The sequence below is a fragment of the Hemibagrus wyckioides genome, linkage group LG02, assembly GCF_019097595.1.
Source record: "Hemibagrus wyckioides isolate EC202008001 linkage group LG02, SWU_Hwy_1.0, whole genome shotgun sequence".
In the NCBI taxonomy this organism is placed as follows: domain Eukaryota; kingdom Metazoa; phylum Chordata; class Actinopteri; order Siluriformes; family Bagridae; genus Hemibagrus; species Hemibagrus wyckioides.
The window spans coordinates 17,218,928-17,238,459 of record NC_080711.1 but is presented as its reverse complement, the minus strand read 5'-3'; the positions used below and the strand labels follow the sequence as shown (position 1 = coordinate 17,238,459).

Here is a 19,532-nt window from a genome sequence, read left to right as displayed (position 1 = left end):
AAATGTTATCAACATTTCCTGACCAATTATTACCAAGTGAGATTTTACTGGTGTTGTGGACTGAATACACTTAATAGCTTTATGTATATACACCAGAACATTGAAACCTGGAATTCCATCTGTCAGTGTGAATGTGATTATTTAAATGTGACCTTTTCCCCTTTCACTACTGTTGAGCAACCAGACTAAAGTTGTTTTTTGGTTTCAGAGTTTTCAGTTCAGGGAAGCTTGTAGTTTTTAGAAACATATAAAAGACAAAGGTCAGGACACACTTGCTACATGATATTATAATTATAAGTTTTTTATCTGGCATAACTTATATCACATACTTATTCATAGATACATCATAGACAGTAGAGAACTGGCCTTGAATTCCAATAGGCATACACAGTATTCATGTTTGATTAAAATAAGACAGTAGTATTGACATATTTTCATGACACTATATAATTTTTAAAGGTTTTGATTGCATATTAGTTTATGCAGTTTATAATCAATGAACAATGGGTTTAAACTAAAGTAGACAATTAAGAATGAGTTAATTAGTTAAGGTTAATGAGTTAACCTTAATTTAAGGTATGCCTTAAATTTAATTCCAGGTTGTTATATGTTAATTTGATTTTTTAAATAATATGTTCTCAAGGTGTACTAGTCTCTGTGCTTGCATCATTGTTGGTTAAGATATGGGGATTTTTGGAACTTCATGTATTGAAGATGTAGTTAGAACATGACAGATATTGGTCACATATCATAAATTGCACTTTATTGTAGACTATTTGGAATATAAAGGTGCATTAACAATGTATTGATTTTTATAGCAAAATATAGCAAGTGTATGATTGGTAAATTAAATGGACAAAGCACAAGCAACGTGTATCGTATTTGAGTTATGAGTGATGTTTAAGTTCGGAAACAAAGCTTTGTTTCATGTGATCACGTTCTAATAGCACTAATGCTGAGGCAATACACTGCCCACTACAAATACTTTTTCTTGCTTTTCAATTCACATTGTTATATCACTAAGCTAAACAGCCATTCATGGGCTGAGGTTGGTTTGTGTGAGCGGGGAAAACACAAAAATGTGCCAAACAGGGGGTACTTCGGGCCAGGGTGGGAAACTGATGTTCAGATATCAACAAATGATGGTACAGTGCTGCCCTCTTGTGGGAAAGCTACACAATTGTAACGGAAATTGGGACACACTAGGACCCAGGGTTTGAGAAAGAGTTTTTGAAAACGGCTGAGACAGATATTCAACCGGAACTGGAACAAGGGCTCAGTTTAATAAGCCGTGAAGATGGCTGCAAGTGGCACTCAGTCGACACCTCTTCAGCTAGATTTTAGTAATGAATTACTGAGGTAAGAGAGATAAATTACTGCTTTGTTGTTTATTCACATGTGAACCTTTTCTTATAAATATTTCAAACAAATATGCACAGCACGTGGTCTTAGTAAGTGGGCTCTGTGTGCGTTTAGTGAGCGAGACAGGCTTCTTTGGCGTTCACGGTCGGTTTATAAGGCATTTGAAAAATCAATATTTATCACCTATTTCACAATACTTCTTATAGCACATTTTAAGGTTTCTACTCCTTTATACACTGTATGCTAAATAACTCTCATGTTCATACCACTCGCTTTTTTATTTCAAAGTAAGAGGGTCTGTTTTAATTGGGTATTGTACCTCAGACACCTTATCAAAGATTTTAAGGTTTGACTGCAATGTAAACGTTTAGGCATGATATTGGTATTTGATATTACAAATGTCTACATAAACGATCAAGCTGAGGTGACAGAACTGGGGTGACGATTATATTCTAGTATTCTAGTCCATTACTATTTTTAGTTTTAGTTACAGTATTTTGCCCTCTGGAACCCATGCTTTGCCAGGCCTTTCCTGCAGCTGCTTATAGTCTTTCTTCCTTCAGCTTTGTCTTCAGTAAATTAAAAGCATGCTCAGTTGGTTTGAGGTGTTTAAGATCATTGTCTGTACTGTGAAGTGCAATAGTTTATGGCATATGACTGAATCTGAGCACAAAGTGTACCTCTTTACACTTCACATTTCATCACATTTCAGCAGTCACATTAATAAACAACAGTGACAGTTCCACTGGCAGTGTGGAGATAGAGGGCCATAGACATCTTCTATGTGACAACATTCTTCGAAATTTTTTTTATGCATCCTGTGTGAATAGTTTAAACGTTATGACTTAAGGTGTTCAGTTAGTGTACATTGCCCATGTATACTTGAAGTTGCAAGATCAAATTAACTCCACTTCAGATTAACAGATTTTAAAAACATTTCTTTAGCATCCCACATTGCTTTTGCTTGCCTCCCTTATATTTCAGCAGTCTGTATTCTTTGTTGGAGAGTCTCTCTTGAGATTCTGGCCCATGTTCATATCAAACAATTCCTGCAGATTTCTCAGGTGTACTTTCATTCTGCAAATCTCCTATTCTACCACATCCCAAAGGTGTTCGATTGGATTCCGAGCCGGTGATTGGGAAGGCCACAGAAGAACACTGAACTCCTCACCATGATGATGAGACCAGTTTAAGATGCTTGCTTTGTGACATGGTGTTTTATTATGCTGGAATTTACCCATGTTTACCCATAAACATGGGTAAATTGTGACCATGACCAATATTGCATTCAAGCGATGATGAGTATTAATTGGTCCAAAGTGTGCCAGTAACACATTCCCCAAATCATCTTCATTAAAACTCTGTTGTACTGTACAGATAAAATAAATACTGTACAGGTCTGCTCTCTGTGCACTACTGTGTTGTAGTATATTGTACAGTCTGTTTTGCACAATGCATTCCACTATATGTGGAACTGTGTGATTTTACATAGACTTTTAGTTATTGTTATTTTATGTAGCACTATGGTCCCGGAGTAATGTTTCATTTCACTGTGTACGACACTAGCTATATGTGGTTGATGTGTTTTCATCCAAAAAATATGAAGCCAAACCTATACCTTCTTTGACTTTAAAGATGAACATGGACTATTTTGGATAGTTGAAGTAAAATTATTTTTGTTAAAGCTATCTGAGTTGTAAGATTTTCACTTCTGACCTTCAGAATAAAGCTATTTTTTCAGCAATACAATTATTCACTTGTTTCTGTTTGACTCTTATGTGAAATGCTCTCTGTTAATAAGGGTGTAAGCACTGAAGGTGCTAGAATATTATTGAGAATTTTGTTTGTATCACTGTTGGAATGATTAGGATCTTCCTATTTTTATTAGGACTTCAATCATGATTATGCACTGAGCCATCATCTCTTGACAAAAAACAATAAATTCTCTTTATTGTATTTTGACGTAATCATTCTTGGTAATTTATGTTAATTTGATTTTTATTTGACCAATGTTTTTTGCTTACCAGTAACAAAACACAAAATTCTAGCCCTGTGCAGTGAACTATATAATTGCCATGTAACACTGGATTGGAGTCATTGGACTTCTTTTGCCTGGTTGTGAGGAGAATAAACCCAGGAGTCAACTGTGTGACTTTTTATTTTATTTTCCACTACAGTGCTATACACAAAATTGAATTGAACTTAAATTGTAAAGTAAGCCAGAGTAAGAGGCCAGACAAAGAGGCCCTGAGCATGCAGTCAGTGCTAGAAATACAACATTCACCAGAAATAAGAGTTTTAATTGTTTCAATCTAGTATAATCAAATTCTGCAAACTGTTACTGAAACATATGAGGTCTGTAGGTTTTTATTTACTTTTGTGGGTTACATTTGTGTAAGTTCCTAGTTTGTTCGTATACCCAAAGTCTTGTAGCATTTTGTTTATTTATTTTTTACTGTCCCATGTTTTCTCTTACAGCTCATCAGAACTATTTGAAAGTCGGAGCCGAAATCATAAGATTCCTGTGAGGGGTCAAAAAGAGTTTTTACCAAACAACTCTGAGCAGCAAAAGACATGTCTGCAGAAGACACTTGATGAACACTGGATGCTTGTGACAGAGGAACGAGTGGAGCGAGTGTGAGTGGCAGAGAACTCGTAGTTTGTTCAACACAAGAACACCGGCAAACAGGCATCTTTTAGCATATGTTCTAAATTTCAGTTTGTAGTAATCCATGTCATTTGACATTTCTAGTAGGGTGACTCCAGGCTTACACTATATTGCCAAATGTTTTGGGACACCCCTCCAAATCACTGAATTCAGGGGTTGGGCTTGGCCCCTTAGTTCCAGTGAAAGGAACTCTTAACACTTAAGCATGCCAAGAAATTTTGGACATTTTCATGCTCCCAACTTTGTGGAGCATTCATGCTGCCTTCACCAGACTACAACAGTTTCATGCCTGACGCTGTCAGAATTCTCAACACACTACCAACAATGTATTATATGTTGCTACATGATCCTGGGGAAGTGATCTTTGGTTCCAGCATATACAGGTTATATTGAGAAGTGACAATAAGAACCACTTGACTTCACTTGATCATGGTGAAAGAAACCAATAGACCAGCTGTGTTACTGATACCCAATGGTGTTATTCCATGGATGAAGAGCTAAATATATAAATTGTGGGGATTTTTTTTTGTCTCATTTATTCTTTTCTGTCATGTGTAGCGGGAACCTTGTGAATGCAGAGTGGATTCCTGAGGAAAAGCTGGTGAAGCTAAAGTCTCCAGCTGTGAGTTTCTCTATACAATAAATACTTTTATAAAGTAATTAATTTACTGTTAATTCATGCTTTGGTTCTGTTAATTGAGACAACATCTTGTAACTCACTTTTCTAAACTATGGACGTGGTATTTTTCTGCATGGTAATGATACTATCTGTAAACTATAAAATTCTGTTGCAGGGAAAATTTTGGCAGACAATGGGATTTTCTGATCAAGGAAAGCAGTGCTTGTTTCCAGAGGAGGCTCTTTACCTCATGGAATGTGTAAGTACTTACTCATTATGTTGCTAGTAATGACTGAAAGCTAGATGAGCCCCTTTAGAATTCGTTAAATGTTTTTATGTTCATGTTATGGAATGTTGATCTCTTATTAAATATAACAGGGCAATGTGCAAGTGTTCTACCAGGATCTTCCTCTCTCCCTCCAAGAGGGCTATGAAAGTTTCCTTTCTGCTGTAACTGTGACTTTCCATCAGTACCAGGTTGGTCATAAATCACATTTGATGGATTCTTCCTTTGGCATTGGTAGACCACACATCACAGAGCTGTATTTATTTTCTTTTGTCTTTTAAAGTTTGGCTAAAAAATCTCTTAAACTTACTTGGAGACTCAATAAATGTCCGTCATGGAAGAAACAGCATTTTAGATGCTTAAGAAAAATTAGCTTTTTTATTAAGCTAAGTTTACTGAGATTGTTTAGGCTATTTAATGAAATTATATATATATATATATATATATATATATATATATATAGCCAAAAGTATTCGCTCACCCATCCAAATAATCAGAATCAGGTGTTCCAATCACTTCCATGGCCACAGGTGTATAAAATCAAGCACCTAGGCATGCAGACTGTTTTTACAAACATTTGTGAAAGAATGGGTCGCTCTCAGGAGCTCAGTGAATTCCAGCGTGGAACTGTGATAGGATGCCACCTGTGCAACAAATCCAGTCGTGAAATTTCCTCGCTCCTAAATATTCCACAGTCAACTGTCAGCTGTATTATAAGAACGTGGAAGTGTTTGGGAACGACAGCAACTCAGCCACGAAGTGGTAGGCCACGTAAACTGACGGAGCGGGGTCAGCGGATGCTGAGGCACATAGTGCGAAGAGGTCGCCAACTTTCTGCAGAGTCAATCACTACAGATCGATACAGACCTCCAAACTTCATGTGGCCTTCAGATTAGCTCAAGAACAGTGCGCAGAGAGCTTCATGGAATGGGTTTCCATGGCTGAGCAGCTGCATCCAAGCCATACATCACCAAGTGCAATGTAAAGCGTCGGATGCAGTGGTGTAAAGCACGCCGCCACTGGACTCTAGAGCAGTGGAGACGCGTTCTCTGGAGTGACGAATCGCGCTTCTCCATCTGGCAATCTGATGGACGAGTCTGGGTTTGGCGGTTGCCAGGAGAACGGTACTTGTCTGACTGCATTGTGCCAAGTGTAAAGTTTGGTGGAGGGGGGATTATGTTGTGGGGTTGTTTTTCAGGAGCTGGGCTTGGCCCCTTAGTTCCAGTGAAAGGAACTCTGAATGCTTCAGCATACCAAGACATTTTGGACAATTCCATGCTCCCAACTTTGTGGGAACAGTTTGGAGCTGGCCCCTTCCTCTTCCAACATGACTGTGCACCAGTGCACAAAGCAAGGTCCATAAAGACATGGATGACAGAGTCTGGTGTGGATGAACTTGACTGGCCTGCACAGAGTCCTGACCTCAACCCGATAGAACACCTTTGGGATGAATTAGAGCGGAGACTGAGAGCCAGGCCTTCTCGTCCAACATCAGTGTGTGACCTCACAAATGCACTTCTGGAAGAATGGTCAAAAATTCCCATAAACACACTCCTAAACCTTGTGGACAGCCTTCCCAGAAGAGTTGAAGCTGTTATAGCTGCAAAGGGTGGACCGACGTCATACTGAACCCTATGGATTAGGAATGGGATGTCACTTAAGTTCATATGCGAGTCAAGGCAGGTGAGCGAATACTTTTGGCAATATAGTGTGTGTGTGTGTGTGTGTATGTATATATATATATATATATACATATATATATATATATATACATACAGGGTTCAAATCTGGAGATTGGGCAGTGGTCTCTTATTTTACATGTGTGTAAAATATATGTATATGTATTTTTCTTCAGAGAGTTCATAATAAGAAGATAACACCTCTTTTTCATATAAAATTTCCTCACAGATCCTAATCAGCATGAGAAGCTGCTAGATTTATCAAATTATTATTACTCCTAATCCCCCTTAACCTTTCAGCAGCATTTCTTCAGTAAAAAACAGGAGTCTCTTGTCCATCAAGTCTTGGAATTTGTGGCATAGCATAGGAGTGGGTTGCTTCCTATCTGGAAGGGAAGTCTATCAGGTGACATGGAGGGAATCCAACTCTGACTCTTGAAAAACTGCACTGCTGTTCATCCTCGTCATTCATCCCCATTATAGTATGTTATCACCCTATTACAACTAGGCTCACTTCCAGTCACATTGGTCAATCTTATGGTAACTATAGGCAATCAGCTGTCGTTTTCCTCTCACATTGCTAATCTGACACTCTCATGTTGATGTTTCTTTTGCAATAGCAGAAGGTTTCATCCATTTCTATGTACAAGGACTACTTGGGTGCTTGTCCAGTCTTGTCATTTAGAGAGACTACTACAACTCACTTCTGGCTGTTCTGCCTCTGAGCACCAGATACAGAATGCAGCTGCACAACTTGTTTTCACTCTTACTATATTCGGGTGTCAGCTCACCACCTTAGTGCTATGCATTCCTCGCTAGCTTCCTGTAGCTAAAAAGCCAAAAATGAACCAGACTTCACTTAGCCCAAATTACTTGTCACAGATGGTGGTGGAATGAACGTCCCCTTGGAGTCCAAACAGCTGTGCCACTGGTAGTCTTCAGATGTCTAAACCCCTGTCTTATCCTGAAGTACTTAAAAATCCAAAACAACAACAATTTAAACAAACTGGAAAAAGGTAGGTATAGTTTGCGAATGGAATTCTTACCGCTGATTGGAAGACATCTGTCACTTAAGCTATGCAGAAAGTACAGCTGGCTGCAGCAGTAGAAAGTTGATTTGCATGTACCCCGCACTACGTCGTTAATTGGTTCCAAGAGACGTGACGTAAGTCGGAATTGCCCCTATAAAGTGCTGTATATGACACTATGACTGAATATATGTATTTTCAGTCATTTTGTTTAGTTTGGTTTTATTAGCCATTTTTCATTGTTACTATGTGACTGAGGGACCGACGTAAGGTTGTGTAAAGCGCCGTAAATTGGATTTCATTTTTTTAAATAGATATAAAGTCAGAATTGACATAAAACAGGGCACTACTGTATATGAATTCATCTCTGCTCTTATAGCGCTCCTTATATTGTTCAATCTGGAATCGTTTAATCTTCGAAACATACCTGTGTTCTTTTGGTGTGTTTTTAGACATCACAAACTACTTACTTACTTGCCCAGTTGTGTAGACTAAAAAAAAGAAATAAAATTGCAATGCATGTCTGGGTTGGCCCCTACCCTACAATGAGTAGTTAATCTATTTTTGTCACAATCCAAAAAAAATATACTTATGAAAGATGTTTTGTTTATTTTTTGAAGTCTGACTCTTTTCTTGTCAATAGGTGTTCAGTCATTTAAAAAGGCTAGGTTATGTGGTAAACCGATTTGATACTAGGTAACTATACATACACATTTTTCCATTGTCATATGATGTCTGTCGGTCAGTTTCCTAAAGTGTCTTTTCTTCGTAATAGATTGCCTTCTTTATATAGACAACAGCTGAATATGCCCCTATCCAACAACAGACTAAGCAAGCAGCTGAAGAGGAAATGGAACCAGAGTCCCGGTTATAGGTATTCACCCTTTTGCCAATGTCTGCTCACTGATGCATTTTATTCACTCATCTGGCTTGCCTGACATTTAACACACTTTTGTAAATTTCTGCTTAGCCTGCCTAAAATACTTAGTTTTGCCAGATATAGACAGAAGAATCTTGTCAGTTGCAAAGCACCATCTAAATCATATGGGTTTTTTAATATTAAATGGGCATTTTAAGGTGATTAGGGTTTTTATTTTGTGGAATTTGAAGGTTCCTTTTGTATATCTCTTCATACATTATGATTCTGCTTTTCTTTAGACTGTGTAATAAGAAAAGCATCTCATCTCCAGAGATATCTGCAGGACAACATGAAGGTGAAATTAATACCAATGTCCCATGCAGCAGCTTGGAAGCTCCTGGCCAACTACAAACACAAAAAGCCTTCCAGGGTGAGATATTAAAGTCTGATCCAGAATCAAAAAGAGCTCAAGGGAGGAACTGGTGGACAAATATACCAAGCACACCCCAGCCTGATTCGTTCCAGCCTTCAATTTGGTACTGGGACTTCAGCTGCATCTTTTTTCCAGACCTGGGCTCATATAATGCCAACTGTGCTTGCCTGCCCCCTCCTGATCCCAGCTTGCTCCCTGGTGCTCTGCAGGTACGAGAGTGCCACATGGCCAAGTGGCACAGAAATATCAATATGAAGCAGGAACAGTGGTCCAAGCAAGAACGGCAGAGGGAGCAAAATCGACATGGATGCAACATTAATGATGATCAAAGTGTGCGTCAGTGCAGGAACTGGGTCGAGTACTTGGAGCTGGTGGAGAAAAGAAGGAGCCTGCAGCACAATAAAAAGCCCACACACTTCAGGGAACAGGAGGTTTTGCCTCTTGCTCAGCCCAGAAAATGTAGCTCGCATCGTAAGTGTTTGATTTGAAATACCAGTCATATTATAAAGCCCCAATCAGATCAGATGTGTTCTTACATTATGGAGAAATAGAGAATTTTACATAATCTACATGTATCGTAGCAGTAATGTGATATATTAAAAAATAGTTAAATGGCACATGTATATGGTAGATATTAGCATTTGAAATCCCATTGGGTCTAGCAAAAAAGGTATGGTATGTACAGTATGAAGTGAAATATGACTTATTAACAAGTTATGCCATTTTGTAGATTCCACTTTAGAGAAGTGCATGCTTAAACCAAAATGTATTAGGTGTTTGCATTGGCTCTGTGGTATTAGATGATAGAAGTGTCATATTTACAGCTTGATATGACTGCTTACAGAACAAATGTAATGCTTTAATTCAACTTGTAATAAAGTAAACAATAAACAGAGGTAATGCAGATCTGAGTATGGAAAATTTCTGAATGTTTCTTGTAAGCAAGTTTTCCTGCTTTGTTTTTCTTCTCATTTCTTTTTTTGTGTAGGTGAGCTCCTGGAGCACATCAATATTATTCAGTCTTATGATTTGTTGGCAAAAAACTCCAGGTACCTGAAGATAATCATTTGAGCTTGACATTGCATTTTACTATAGAAAACATATGGCTAGACAATTGTGTTTTGCTTCAGCTGCTTGATTTATATTATTTGGTATATCACTTTAGCCTTTTCCCTCTTAGGTTACCTGGCTCAGAACAATGGAGGATCACCTTCAACGTTTACCAACCTGACACTGAGTTTAAGAAGAGTTGCCCAGGAAAGCCCTATACCCGTTTGTGTGTTTGCAGGTAAACACAATAGGAAGACTACCATATTTTTTGCAGACATGATCAGACCCTTTTAGCATGTGGCTCACTTTGCAGTTTTTTTCCCTCCCTTAACTAAACTTTAGAACACTTTGGACCTTATAATGTATAAATGAGCCTTACCCTGAAACTGAAGCTGAAAGTCTGCATTTGGAGCTCATATTTACTATTTACTCTCAACTCTTAAATACTCTGGTAGACAGCTAAAATAACAGTTCTGTCAATTTTTTTATTAACCTGATTGTATTAATGAATTAATAATGCTGCACATATCACTTTGAGATGGTGTCTGTTGCGACATCTTAAGTTGCACTTCCAGCAAAAACCTTGTGTGTGCCTGCAAAAGACATCAGGCAATTTCCACAACCAGTATAGGAGGCCTACCCACTGTCTGGCCATGTCAACGGTGCATATTCTGATGATGTCTCCACTTCAGATTCTGCCTCCAGTTTTGTGGTCCCTAAACATATCCTAATATGCTAGTGCACTTGGTCAGGGACTATGAATACCACCCATAAAAGGAAAAAACCCTGTCATTTTATATAATTGGTATTAATTAAAGAATATGGAAAAATAAAGTGAGCCAACAGAAACCAGTCTTTTAATTATGACGATTATTGTATAAGTCAGGGTAAGGGCTGGTCCACATAGCTTTAAGCCATAATCAAATGCGTTAGTTGATGGAAGACTGTGCTAATCGTGCTTAAGAGAGATGGTGTGTGTATATATACATACGTGTGTGTGTGTATATGTGTATATATATCATTTTGACTTGAGCATTTGTCATCTTTGAACAGTTTTGATGGGCCAGTGCCAAACTTTCATGTCTTGAAGCAGCTGTCCTTGCAAAGTAGCGATGTGTCTATGACGTATGCAGTGGTGGACCATGGAGACGTTTCCTTTTACTCCTTCAAGGAATTCCAGCTGCCCACTGATGTCTATTAACAGGACTTCCATGTATAACATGAAGAAGCCAGTTTTAACCAACAAAAGCAGTCCTGTCTATTGGGGTCTTAGTGCATTTTCATTTAATTATATTTTATGGCAGTTTCAAATGCCTATTCACAACTTACATACTGCACATGTGTAAAAGCATTTCAAATAACATTTTGCACAGTAATAGTACTTATAATAACATTCAAGTAAGGTCTACAAATGTCATTGTTTTCTCCATATTTGGAAAAGAATCAGCTGTGGTCTAAAGATCCATGATCCTTGTCATGATTTAGATACAATCTGGCTGCGAAAACTAAGATTTTGTAAAAAATATACTGATTATAAATGATTATAAAGTGAGTTGAAAATGTAAATAGAACCCTTATTTTAATTATGTACTAAAATCCTAAACAGTTGTTACTATAAATTAAACTATTTTCATGATATGTGTCCATTTATTATTTACTGTTACTTTTTTAGCTTCTAATGTTTCTTATTCCAGCAACATGTTTCCAGTCATATAATTTCCTAATCTCCTCACCAATTATGTACAGACACACACAACTTTATTTAAAGTAAAACAGCACTTTTATGTCATTGTCTAACCAGCCAGTCATGTGGTTGCAGAAGCACAGTGCAAAACAATCATGCTCAAGAACTTTAGCTGATAAACATCACATTAGAATGGGAAAAAGAAGAAAACACTCTGTGAGCAGAGGGTCTGCAGGATAATAGAGATTAGAGGAGGATGGCCAGACTGGTCCACACACATCAAAGACCCTTGGGCACCCATGACCATATTGCCAGTTAACAGGTGTCCTGCTTTGTTCCAGCAGTGTTCTTTGGAGAGCATAAGCACTCACACACTGTCATTATTTTCAGTCAGTGTTGGTTATGTGGGATAAATGGTTGTTGCTTATTCAGCCCAATCTTAAATGTTCAAGAAAGTTTAAACATCCTAAAACCTTTAGAAGGGAAGTGGAAGCTCAGTGGTTATGGTGTTGAACTTCTGATCAGATGTGAGTTGTAAGTTTGAATCGCATGACCACCAAGCTGCCACTGCTGGGACCTTCACCCTCAATCACCTCAGTTGTATAAATAAGAGAAACATGTCGCTCTAAATCAGGGTATATGCTGTAAATGTAAATTTAGAAAGAAATGTTACACATATTTAAATAGCCAGTAACAGGGCAAATATATTAGTCAGGTCAGTTTGTATGAAAAGTACTAACTGAAGCATCCAGACAGTAAGGCATTACAATAATCCAACCTATAGGTAACAAAGGCATTAACTAGCTTTTTCTGCATCATTTACATCATTTATTTTTAGCAGTATTTCTGAGATGAAAAAGGCTATCCTAGAAATATCTAATTGAGCTTCAAATGAAAGACTGAAGTCAATAATCAAACCATGTCCTGATGTACATGATGACAAGCATCCAGTGTCTAATGCCCTTTACACATTTCTCAACATTATTAAGCTGGTGGCTCTCAACTGGATTTGATGAAACATATAACTGTCATCAGCATAACGGTGGAAGCTAAAGCCATGTTTTCAAATAATATTATCAGTACCAGAAGCATATATAAAGAAAAAAATGAGGGCTTAAACAGAACCTTGTGAATTGCTGATCTTAGCTTTGCGTAGAGAAGTTTACAAACTGATAACGATCAGTCAAATAAGACCTAATTTCTTAAGAACAGTTACATTAACTAGAGTGTAGCAAACTTGACTTGCCTGATCAAGTTATGAGACAGTGATTCAGTGATGGGTGATAATGCTGGGAGACTATTGATAAACCACTCTGCGCTAGGCAATGTGAATGTATGTTTGACAAGGCAAAGTGCACATATGTTTAAGAATGGTTATTATAAAGAACTTCAAATGCATTGAATGTATATCTAGGTTTTTGGTGATACCTAGATTATCATCCTAAATAACCGTGACACCTCCTATCCTGCATTTACACAGGGCTGATGTGTATATAATTATGCTGGGGCAGACTAGCTTCATTTAATGCTACATACTTATTTGGTTTAATCCATGTTTCTGTTAAACATAGTACATTGAACACCTAATCAGAAATAATTTTATTAACAATATGTTTAGCAGTCTTAGCTTCAGATAAAAGTGCTGGTGTTATGTATTCACTATTATCTAATTTTAAATTAATCTGCTTCAGATATCTATAAAGCCTCTAAACTCTGATTGAAGGCAGACTCATTACCTCCTACATGAAAAACTTTAAAAACCTAGGTTCTGTGACAGAGAGCTAACTAATAAATACTGTGAAACTATTACAAGGAATGAAGGACGACTAAATATCCAGCAACTAACACACTCATCAAACTGAATGTTTGCTATAATGAATGTTTATAATGTACCTTAGATGATGATTTGATGATATTATTTTTAAAAGATCCAAAACAGATGGGTTCAGCTTTTTAGACAGTCAATGTAATGTAATGTTCCTATTCCATATTTAATGATGCTGGATGCATATTTTATGATGAATTGTTAAAAAAAAACTTTATATTACAAAATCCACTCACTCAATTTATTAATAAATAATTGCCAGAGTTAAGGTTTTATACATTACGTTAATATTAAACTGCTTAATGCCATTAATGCCGGCTGATTAGAACCAGTTGGAGCCCCAGCAATTGTCCATATCTTTTCCACTGGTTGTATATGATTTGAAAAGCACATTATTCATAATCACACTCTCCATGTCACCCAAATGAGGATGGGTTCCCTTTTAAGTCTGGTTTCTCTCAAGGTTTCTTCCTCTTACCATTTTCCTTGCCACATTCGCCCTAGGCTTGCTCATTAAGGATCGGGGATTAATACAAATCATTTTAAATATAAGTCTAATATTAATCTTGTACTTTTTGTCTAATATTAAGCTTGAGCTTTTGTACTATATTTCTTATGTTAAGCTGCTTTGAGACAATGTCCATTGTTAAAAGCACTATGCAAATAAAATTGAATCGAATTGAATTAAAATGGTGCTGGTTCTTGAGCCTGAGCTCAGAAGACAGGTGGCGGAATTGTAAATCACATTCAGAACCAGCCTGCATACATAAATCACCTCCACATAAATCACAGATCCACATCTACAGTATGGCTCCCCACCCTTGAAAAGCACCAGTCCCCACTGTATTAAGAGGAATACTGTTGACTTTCACAGTGGGGTCAAAAGTGTGAAATGATTGGAGTGTGGAAACAAGAAACATAAAATGGCACTTGGCAATGAAGACAATAAATACTAAATGGGAGCTCAGATGATGAGTTCATTTAATCAATACTTTAAGTATAGATTAAATATCACATGACAGGCTCTAATAAATGTTTATAAAAACGTAATTTAAATAAATGTGGAGATTCTTTTATAGTGCTAGTGGTTTGTAGTAGCAAATGAAATGCAGCAAATGTGACTTACAAAAAAAAATGCAGCAACACATACAGAATATAATATTTATATACCCAAGCATACAGATAACAAAAGTGTAGAGTGAACTTACAACAGTTAAAGTACAGCATAACAGACATAGGATGCTTGGATGGTAGATGTGTGATGGTAAAAGGGTCTCCCAAGGGTCTCTCATATTGTACAATGCTTATCTTTTTTATACCCCTGAACTTCTTTTAAATGTCTCCTGACCAGAGTACCAAATGTAAGTGGGACAATGTGGAACTGAACCAGTGAACCTCCAGTTTGGTAGATCACTAGGTGCTGAATGGTAATTTGATTCCTGACACTGAGTCTCACAGTATGCTAATATATAAGTAGACTCTAAAAATGTGTAGTGTAAATGTTTCTTGATGAAACATTGTTCATCATGACATACAGATAGAATGATAACCTACATGCCCAGAGTTACATTTGAGTTAAACATATTTTAGGTGACAAGGTTGATTCACATTCCTGTTAAATTAAATAAATTACTGCCACAATTTATAAATCCACCACACAGAGTACACAGAAGATGCTGTAAAATAACAGAATAAAATGAAAGTGAAAGATCTCTGAAGATTCTGTTAATGAAACAGTAGTTTTAATGTATGGTCAGTTATAACAAAGAGCTCTGGTTAAGAGGAAGGAGTTCAAGAATTTAGCAACAAAGTATTACATCCAGTAACAGGATACATGCTTGAAAAAATACCCTGCAATATACTTAAGTGTAGAGTAAAATGCTTCAGTCATCATCTAAATCAATGGATATTATAAATAGACATAAAGAAAAAAACAAACAAACATGACTTTATAAATTCAAGATGTGACTGAATTAATTTGTTATTAAGTAACACTGAAAGGCATACATGAAAATGAATCTATCACAGGATTTCCATCACATAAGCATATCTATCTATCTATCTATCTATCTATCTATCTATCTATCTATCTATCTATCTATCTATCTATCATAAAAGTCAGAGATACGAAATATTAGTGATAATATCTGGATAAGCATCAATAGATGCATTATTTCATAGCAAGTAGAAGCAGAAATGCTATTTTAGGCAGCTGACTGTGAGACAAAGCGGATCCTCTGAGAGTAAAGTAGGTCGATGATGTAGAGCACCAGGTTGGCAAAGGTGAACACTGCCACCACAAGCTTGCTGTCCCATGGGCATTTTCCCTGGGGGCAATCATTCGGTCGCCCAGGAGAGCCATACTTCTTATCAAAACTGAAGACCGGCCACACCACAGTAGCACTCATGTACAGCAGGACTGCCAGGAAAGTGTATATAATCACAAAGCGGTCAAACGGCAGCCTCAGAACTACAGTCCTTCCTGAGACAGTCAGAATCACCACTACCACTGTGATGGCAAAGCATAGACTGTAGACAACTACACAGTACTGTGTGGGAATGTGGCGATGGTACTCACTGTCGTTTGCCAAAGCACCAAAGATGATGCAAGCAAAGAAGGCCTGAACTACCTTTAGCAGGCCTGACATGGTGGCCATGTAACCCACTACATGGCCTGGTTTGGCCCGTGTGAGGAGAACCTCGGCACCATAGGCAAAAGAACAGATACTGGAGCACACAGTAACAGCAATGCGATAGTTGCGCACTTCACAGCCTTCAGTCGGGCATTCATTGCTGAGGAAGTATACAGGGTAGACAACAGAAGCTGTGATGTACATTAATGTGGCAAGCATGGCAAAGGCCACAGTGAAATTGTCCCAGGAGATGGGCACACAGCCATGCAGGCGAACCACATCAAGTACAAAAATAATCAATGTCATGGCAAAACAAAAGCACCACACGAACATGCAGAAAGTGCCGTAGGTGGCACTGAAGCCTGCGCTGTGAGTCACCAAAGCCATCGTGGTGCAGCCCAATATCAGTTGGCACGTGCGAGCCATACCCAGTAAAGACAACACTGCTTCTCGGTTCAGGTAGTGACCTCCATAGGGATCCATGAGTAAATCCTCGTGGTGCAGCCTGTATGGATTCAAACAGCTCTTCTTTTAGAATCAGAGTTACTGTGCCTCCACATATGACTCCACAGCCTCGCCCTCTGTCCAGCTCTTTTTTTAGACGCCCTTTAATTACCAGTCTCCTTCTGTGCTTTCATGCCAAACTTTGAAATCCGGTGTGTAGGACCAGATTTTTAGTTCTTGTGTTTGTCTCTAAATGTGTTAATTTTATCTGAGGGTTTTACAAAAAAGTTCAAAGTTATATTTTTATATATTGATATGTAATGTAAAAAAGAAAATATATTCCGTACCTTTGACTATGTATTGATAGTAGCAAAAGTAAAATATTCCTGATGTTCAGTAAATTTTGTATGAAAAAGCTTCATCTGCCAATTTCAAGGTCTTGTCAAAAGGAGTTTCCCTTACAAAACACGATTCCTCATCCATGCCATAGAAGCGTTTTAAAAAGAGTGGATGAATAACTTTTTCATAGCCTTGTTTCTGTGTCCGTCTTTCTCCTTCAATTTCTCCCAGTTGAACTGCAAGGAAACTGTTATACCAAGTTGTACCACACCAGTTCTATAAATAGGAACATATGTCTGTGTCAGGCAAATGTGTATGTAGTTATCTTAGGGCGGGGATGTGGTTTTTCTGTGTAGAGCCTAGAGGACTGCATTTATGTCTCACAGAGCACTGGTTCATACAAATGAAGCAACCTTTGCAATAACACAAGGAAAATTTAAAATTGGCAAATTACTAATACTTTTGTGATATTGGGAACTAGCAGGCACAGCAGAAAGTGAATTTAATTGAAAAGAGTCTATAGTGGAAAGGAGCAGACTAGAACTACACAATAGAAATAAACATCTTCACCTTATAAAATACACTTGCAGCAGGATTTCAGGACTATTCATATGTAATTAGAAGAAGTGTTAAGAGGTACCTAGAAGTGTTTCCTTTTAAACAGAAAACTTAGTCTTACAAAACTTTTGACATTTTCTTCACATCTTATCTTGAAATATCTCAGCAAAGATATTTGTCACAATACCATATAGCTTGCATACATAAAAATAAAGCTATGCCAAGGTATTGTAGTGCTAGCTAACTAGCTAGCCAATTACATAATACATGTTCAATATTTTTGAATGACAAGTGCACTCAAAAAAAAATTAGCCTTTTATTGAAATCAATATTTTTGAAATACATACTAGTATTCAATAAGTGTGATGTAATATGTACAAATTGTTTCAGATATATTTATAGTGACAAATTGACTAGAGACCATTCATTTTAATTAATTAATTAATACATTTTTGGCAACTATATTTATAATCAGAATCTTTAATTTTAGCAGCAAGAAAACTGAGTGTTCTCAGCTAACCAGTATACTACAAGATAGTAAGTAGAATACAAACATTGAAACCTATAGTACAATATATTTTCAAAATAGACAAGTGAACACTACGAAAAAGACGCTGTCTGATCCTTCCCCATGTGCTATTTCTGTTAGGAGTCATCACTTAAAGGCTGATTGCTGTTGTATGAGATACATAAGGTTGCTGAGAATAGTACCATTTAGAAACCATGCAGATTACTTTGGACTGCAGATGGACTTTATGTTTATACTAGAACACATTTCCTGATTACACAATTGCACTCTGACCATACAGTCAAAAAACAACTTAACATTCTGCATTATATATCCAGTCTAATGGTTATATGATGGAATAGTTGCAGACTTTCATTTAAACAAGTTCAGCCATCTCACTAAAATGAAAAAAAGTAATAACTTTGCAAATCTGGGAGGGGGAAATCAGGGGGTATGGTAAAACTGCAGTAACAGTAGATGGTGTAATATTACAGCTGTAAGACTTGGAAAAAATTGTGGCAGGCATGTCAGATAATGCCTCTTTGCACTTTTCACATAAACATTTTCTGGAAACTTCTACCTGTTACCATTGTAACACTGAATTGTATCAAAAAAGTTTTATTAAAAAAAAGTTTTATTTTATTAAGTACAGCTAAGTACACTTAAGTATAATTAAGTACAATTAAGAATACTCCAGTAACTTAAGATCATACTTATAGTTTATAGATTCTATATTATATTTGCACAAACTACTAGACTCCTATTAATTTTTATACTTGAAAATATTTATTTTACCAAGACATGACATCCTAGGTACAGTACCACTAGACAACACATGTAAATACATGTGTAAATATGTGTAAACATGTAAATATTCAGTAAATACCCTGGATTTAAACCTTTGTTTTCTTTATAAATGAATATTTTCAAACAAATATTGTATTGAATCCCAAAATATAACAAAATAACAAAGGAAAATCCAACTCAAAATGTTCTTTTCATATGGACTTCTTTGCAGGGGCTTGCTTGGCATAACTTTTGTTGCATTTTTTTGGTGCATCTCATACCTTGCATGTTGATGCCAGGGAACTTTGATGGAGCATGTTAACACACACAAAAACATTTTATCTACCCCAAATTGTCCATTCAGAGTTAAGACACTAAAGCAGAATGTACATGCATTTTAACCTGAGCCTGATTTTTATTTTTCTGATTTGTTTGTCAGCATTTCTGAACACATCACAATTAATACATAATACACATAATATTTTGATGCTTTGAATTCCACATGAATCCATTCAACTCCATTAGACCAGAGTGATAGGAGACATTAACCAGGACAGAATGGATAAAATACTATTAAACTGGTTTCATTTTGAGTATACAATTTGTTAACAAATGTAATTTCTTTGTTTACTTTAATTTGCCTTTTTTCCCCTCTGCATTTAAATTAGTTTAACTTGATTTCTTTAAAGTCATGAAATTACCTCTCACAACATCTAACATTGCTTTCTTTCAGCCTCTTCTTCTATTTTTGAATTTCCTTTATTTGCAGCT

At 36.9% G+C, this 19,532-nt stretch overlaps 3 protein-coding genes across 5 annotated transcripts in view; 1 reads left to right on the top strand and 2 right to left on the bottom strand.

Annotated features, from left to right (window-relative positions):
* The first annotated feature begins 1,239 nt into the window (after positions 1 to 1,239).
* Positions 1,240 to 11,622, top strand: tsen54 (TSEN54 tRNA splicing endonuclease subunit). The gene is made up of 11 exons (XM_058374540.1): positions 1,240 to 1,359; positions 3,841 to 3,999; positions 4,589 to 4,652; positions 4,825 to 4,908; positions 5,028 to 5,126; positions 8,286 to 8,338; positions 8,418 to 8,516; positions 8,801 to 9,405; positions 9,923 to 9,983; positions 10,115 to 10,222; positions 11,038 to 11,622. The coding sequence occupies exons 1-11, from the start codon at positions 1,298 to 1,300 to the stop codon at positions 11,183 to 11,185; spliced, it is 1,542 nt and encodes a 513-aa protein (XP_058230523.1). The 5' UTR covers positions 1,240 to 1,297; the 3' UTR covers positions 11,186 to 11,622.
* A 2,914-nt stretch (positions 11,623 to 14,536) lies between these two features.
* Positions 14,537 to 18,586, bottom strand: LOC131368688 (myeloid-associated differentiation marker-like protein 2). The gene is made up of 2 exons (XM_058414738.1): positions 16,918 to 18,586; positions 14,537 to 16,838 (listed from the first exon to the last, which is right to left on the bottom strand). Exon 2 carries the CDS (start codon positions 16,607 to 16,609, stop codon positions 15,698 to 15,700), a length of 912 nt encoding a protein of 303 aa, XP_058270721.1. The 5' UTR covers positions 16,610 to 16,838; positions 16,918 to 18,586; the 3' UTR covers positions 14,537 to 15,697.
* Positions 18,587 to 19,192: 606 nt separating this feature from the next.
* The window catches only part of ccdc137 (coiled-coil domain containing 137), a 13,710-nt gene continuing 13,370 nt past the window's right edge, over positions 19,193 to 19,532 (bottom strand). For all 3 annotated transcript variants that reach the window (XM_058414752.1, XM_058414761.1, XM_058414769.1), the window contains one exon: positions 19,193 to 19,532. This exon is cut by the window's right edge and continues 3,296 nt beyond it. The gene's annotated coding sequence lies outside the window, so the exon portion shown is untranslated.

Coding starts and splice junctions, on each gene's coding strand:
- tsen54 (XM_058374540.1), top strand. CDS start 1,298: ATGGCTGCAAGTGGCACTCAGTCGACACCTCTTCAGCTAGATTTTAGT. Junction 5,127..8,285: donor TGACTTTCCATCAGTACCAG/GTTGGTCATAAA, acceptor TCTTGTCAATAG/GTGTTCAGTCATTTAAAAAG. Junction 9,406..9,922: donor CAGAAAATGTAGCTCGCATC/GTAAGTGTTTGA, acceptor TTTTTTGTGTAG/GTGAGCTCCTGGAGCACATC.
- LOC131368688 (XM_058414738.1), bottom strand. CDS start 16,609: ATGGATCCCTATGGAGGTCACTACCTGAACCGAGAAGCAGTGTTGTCT.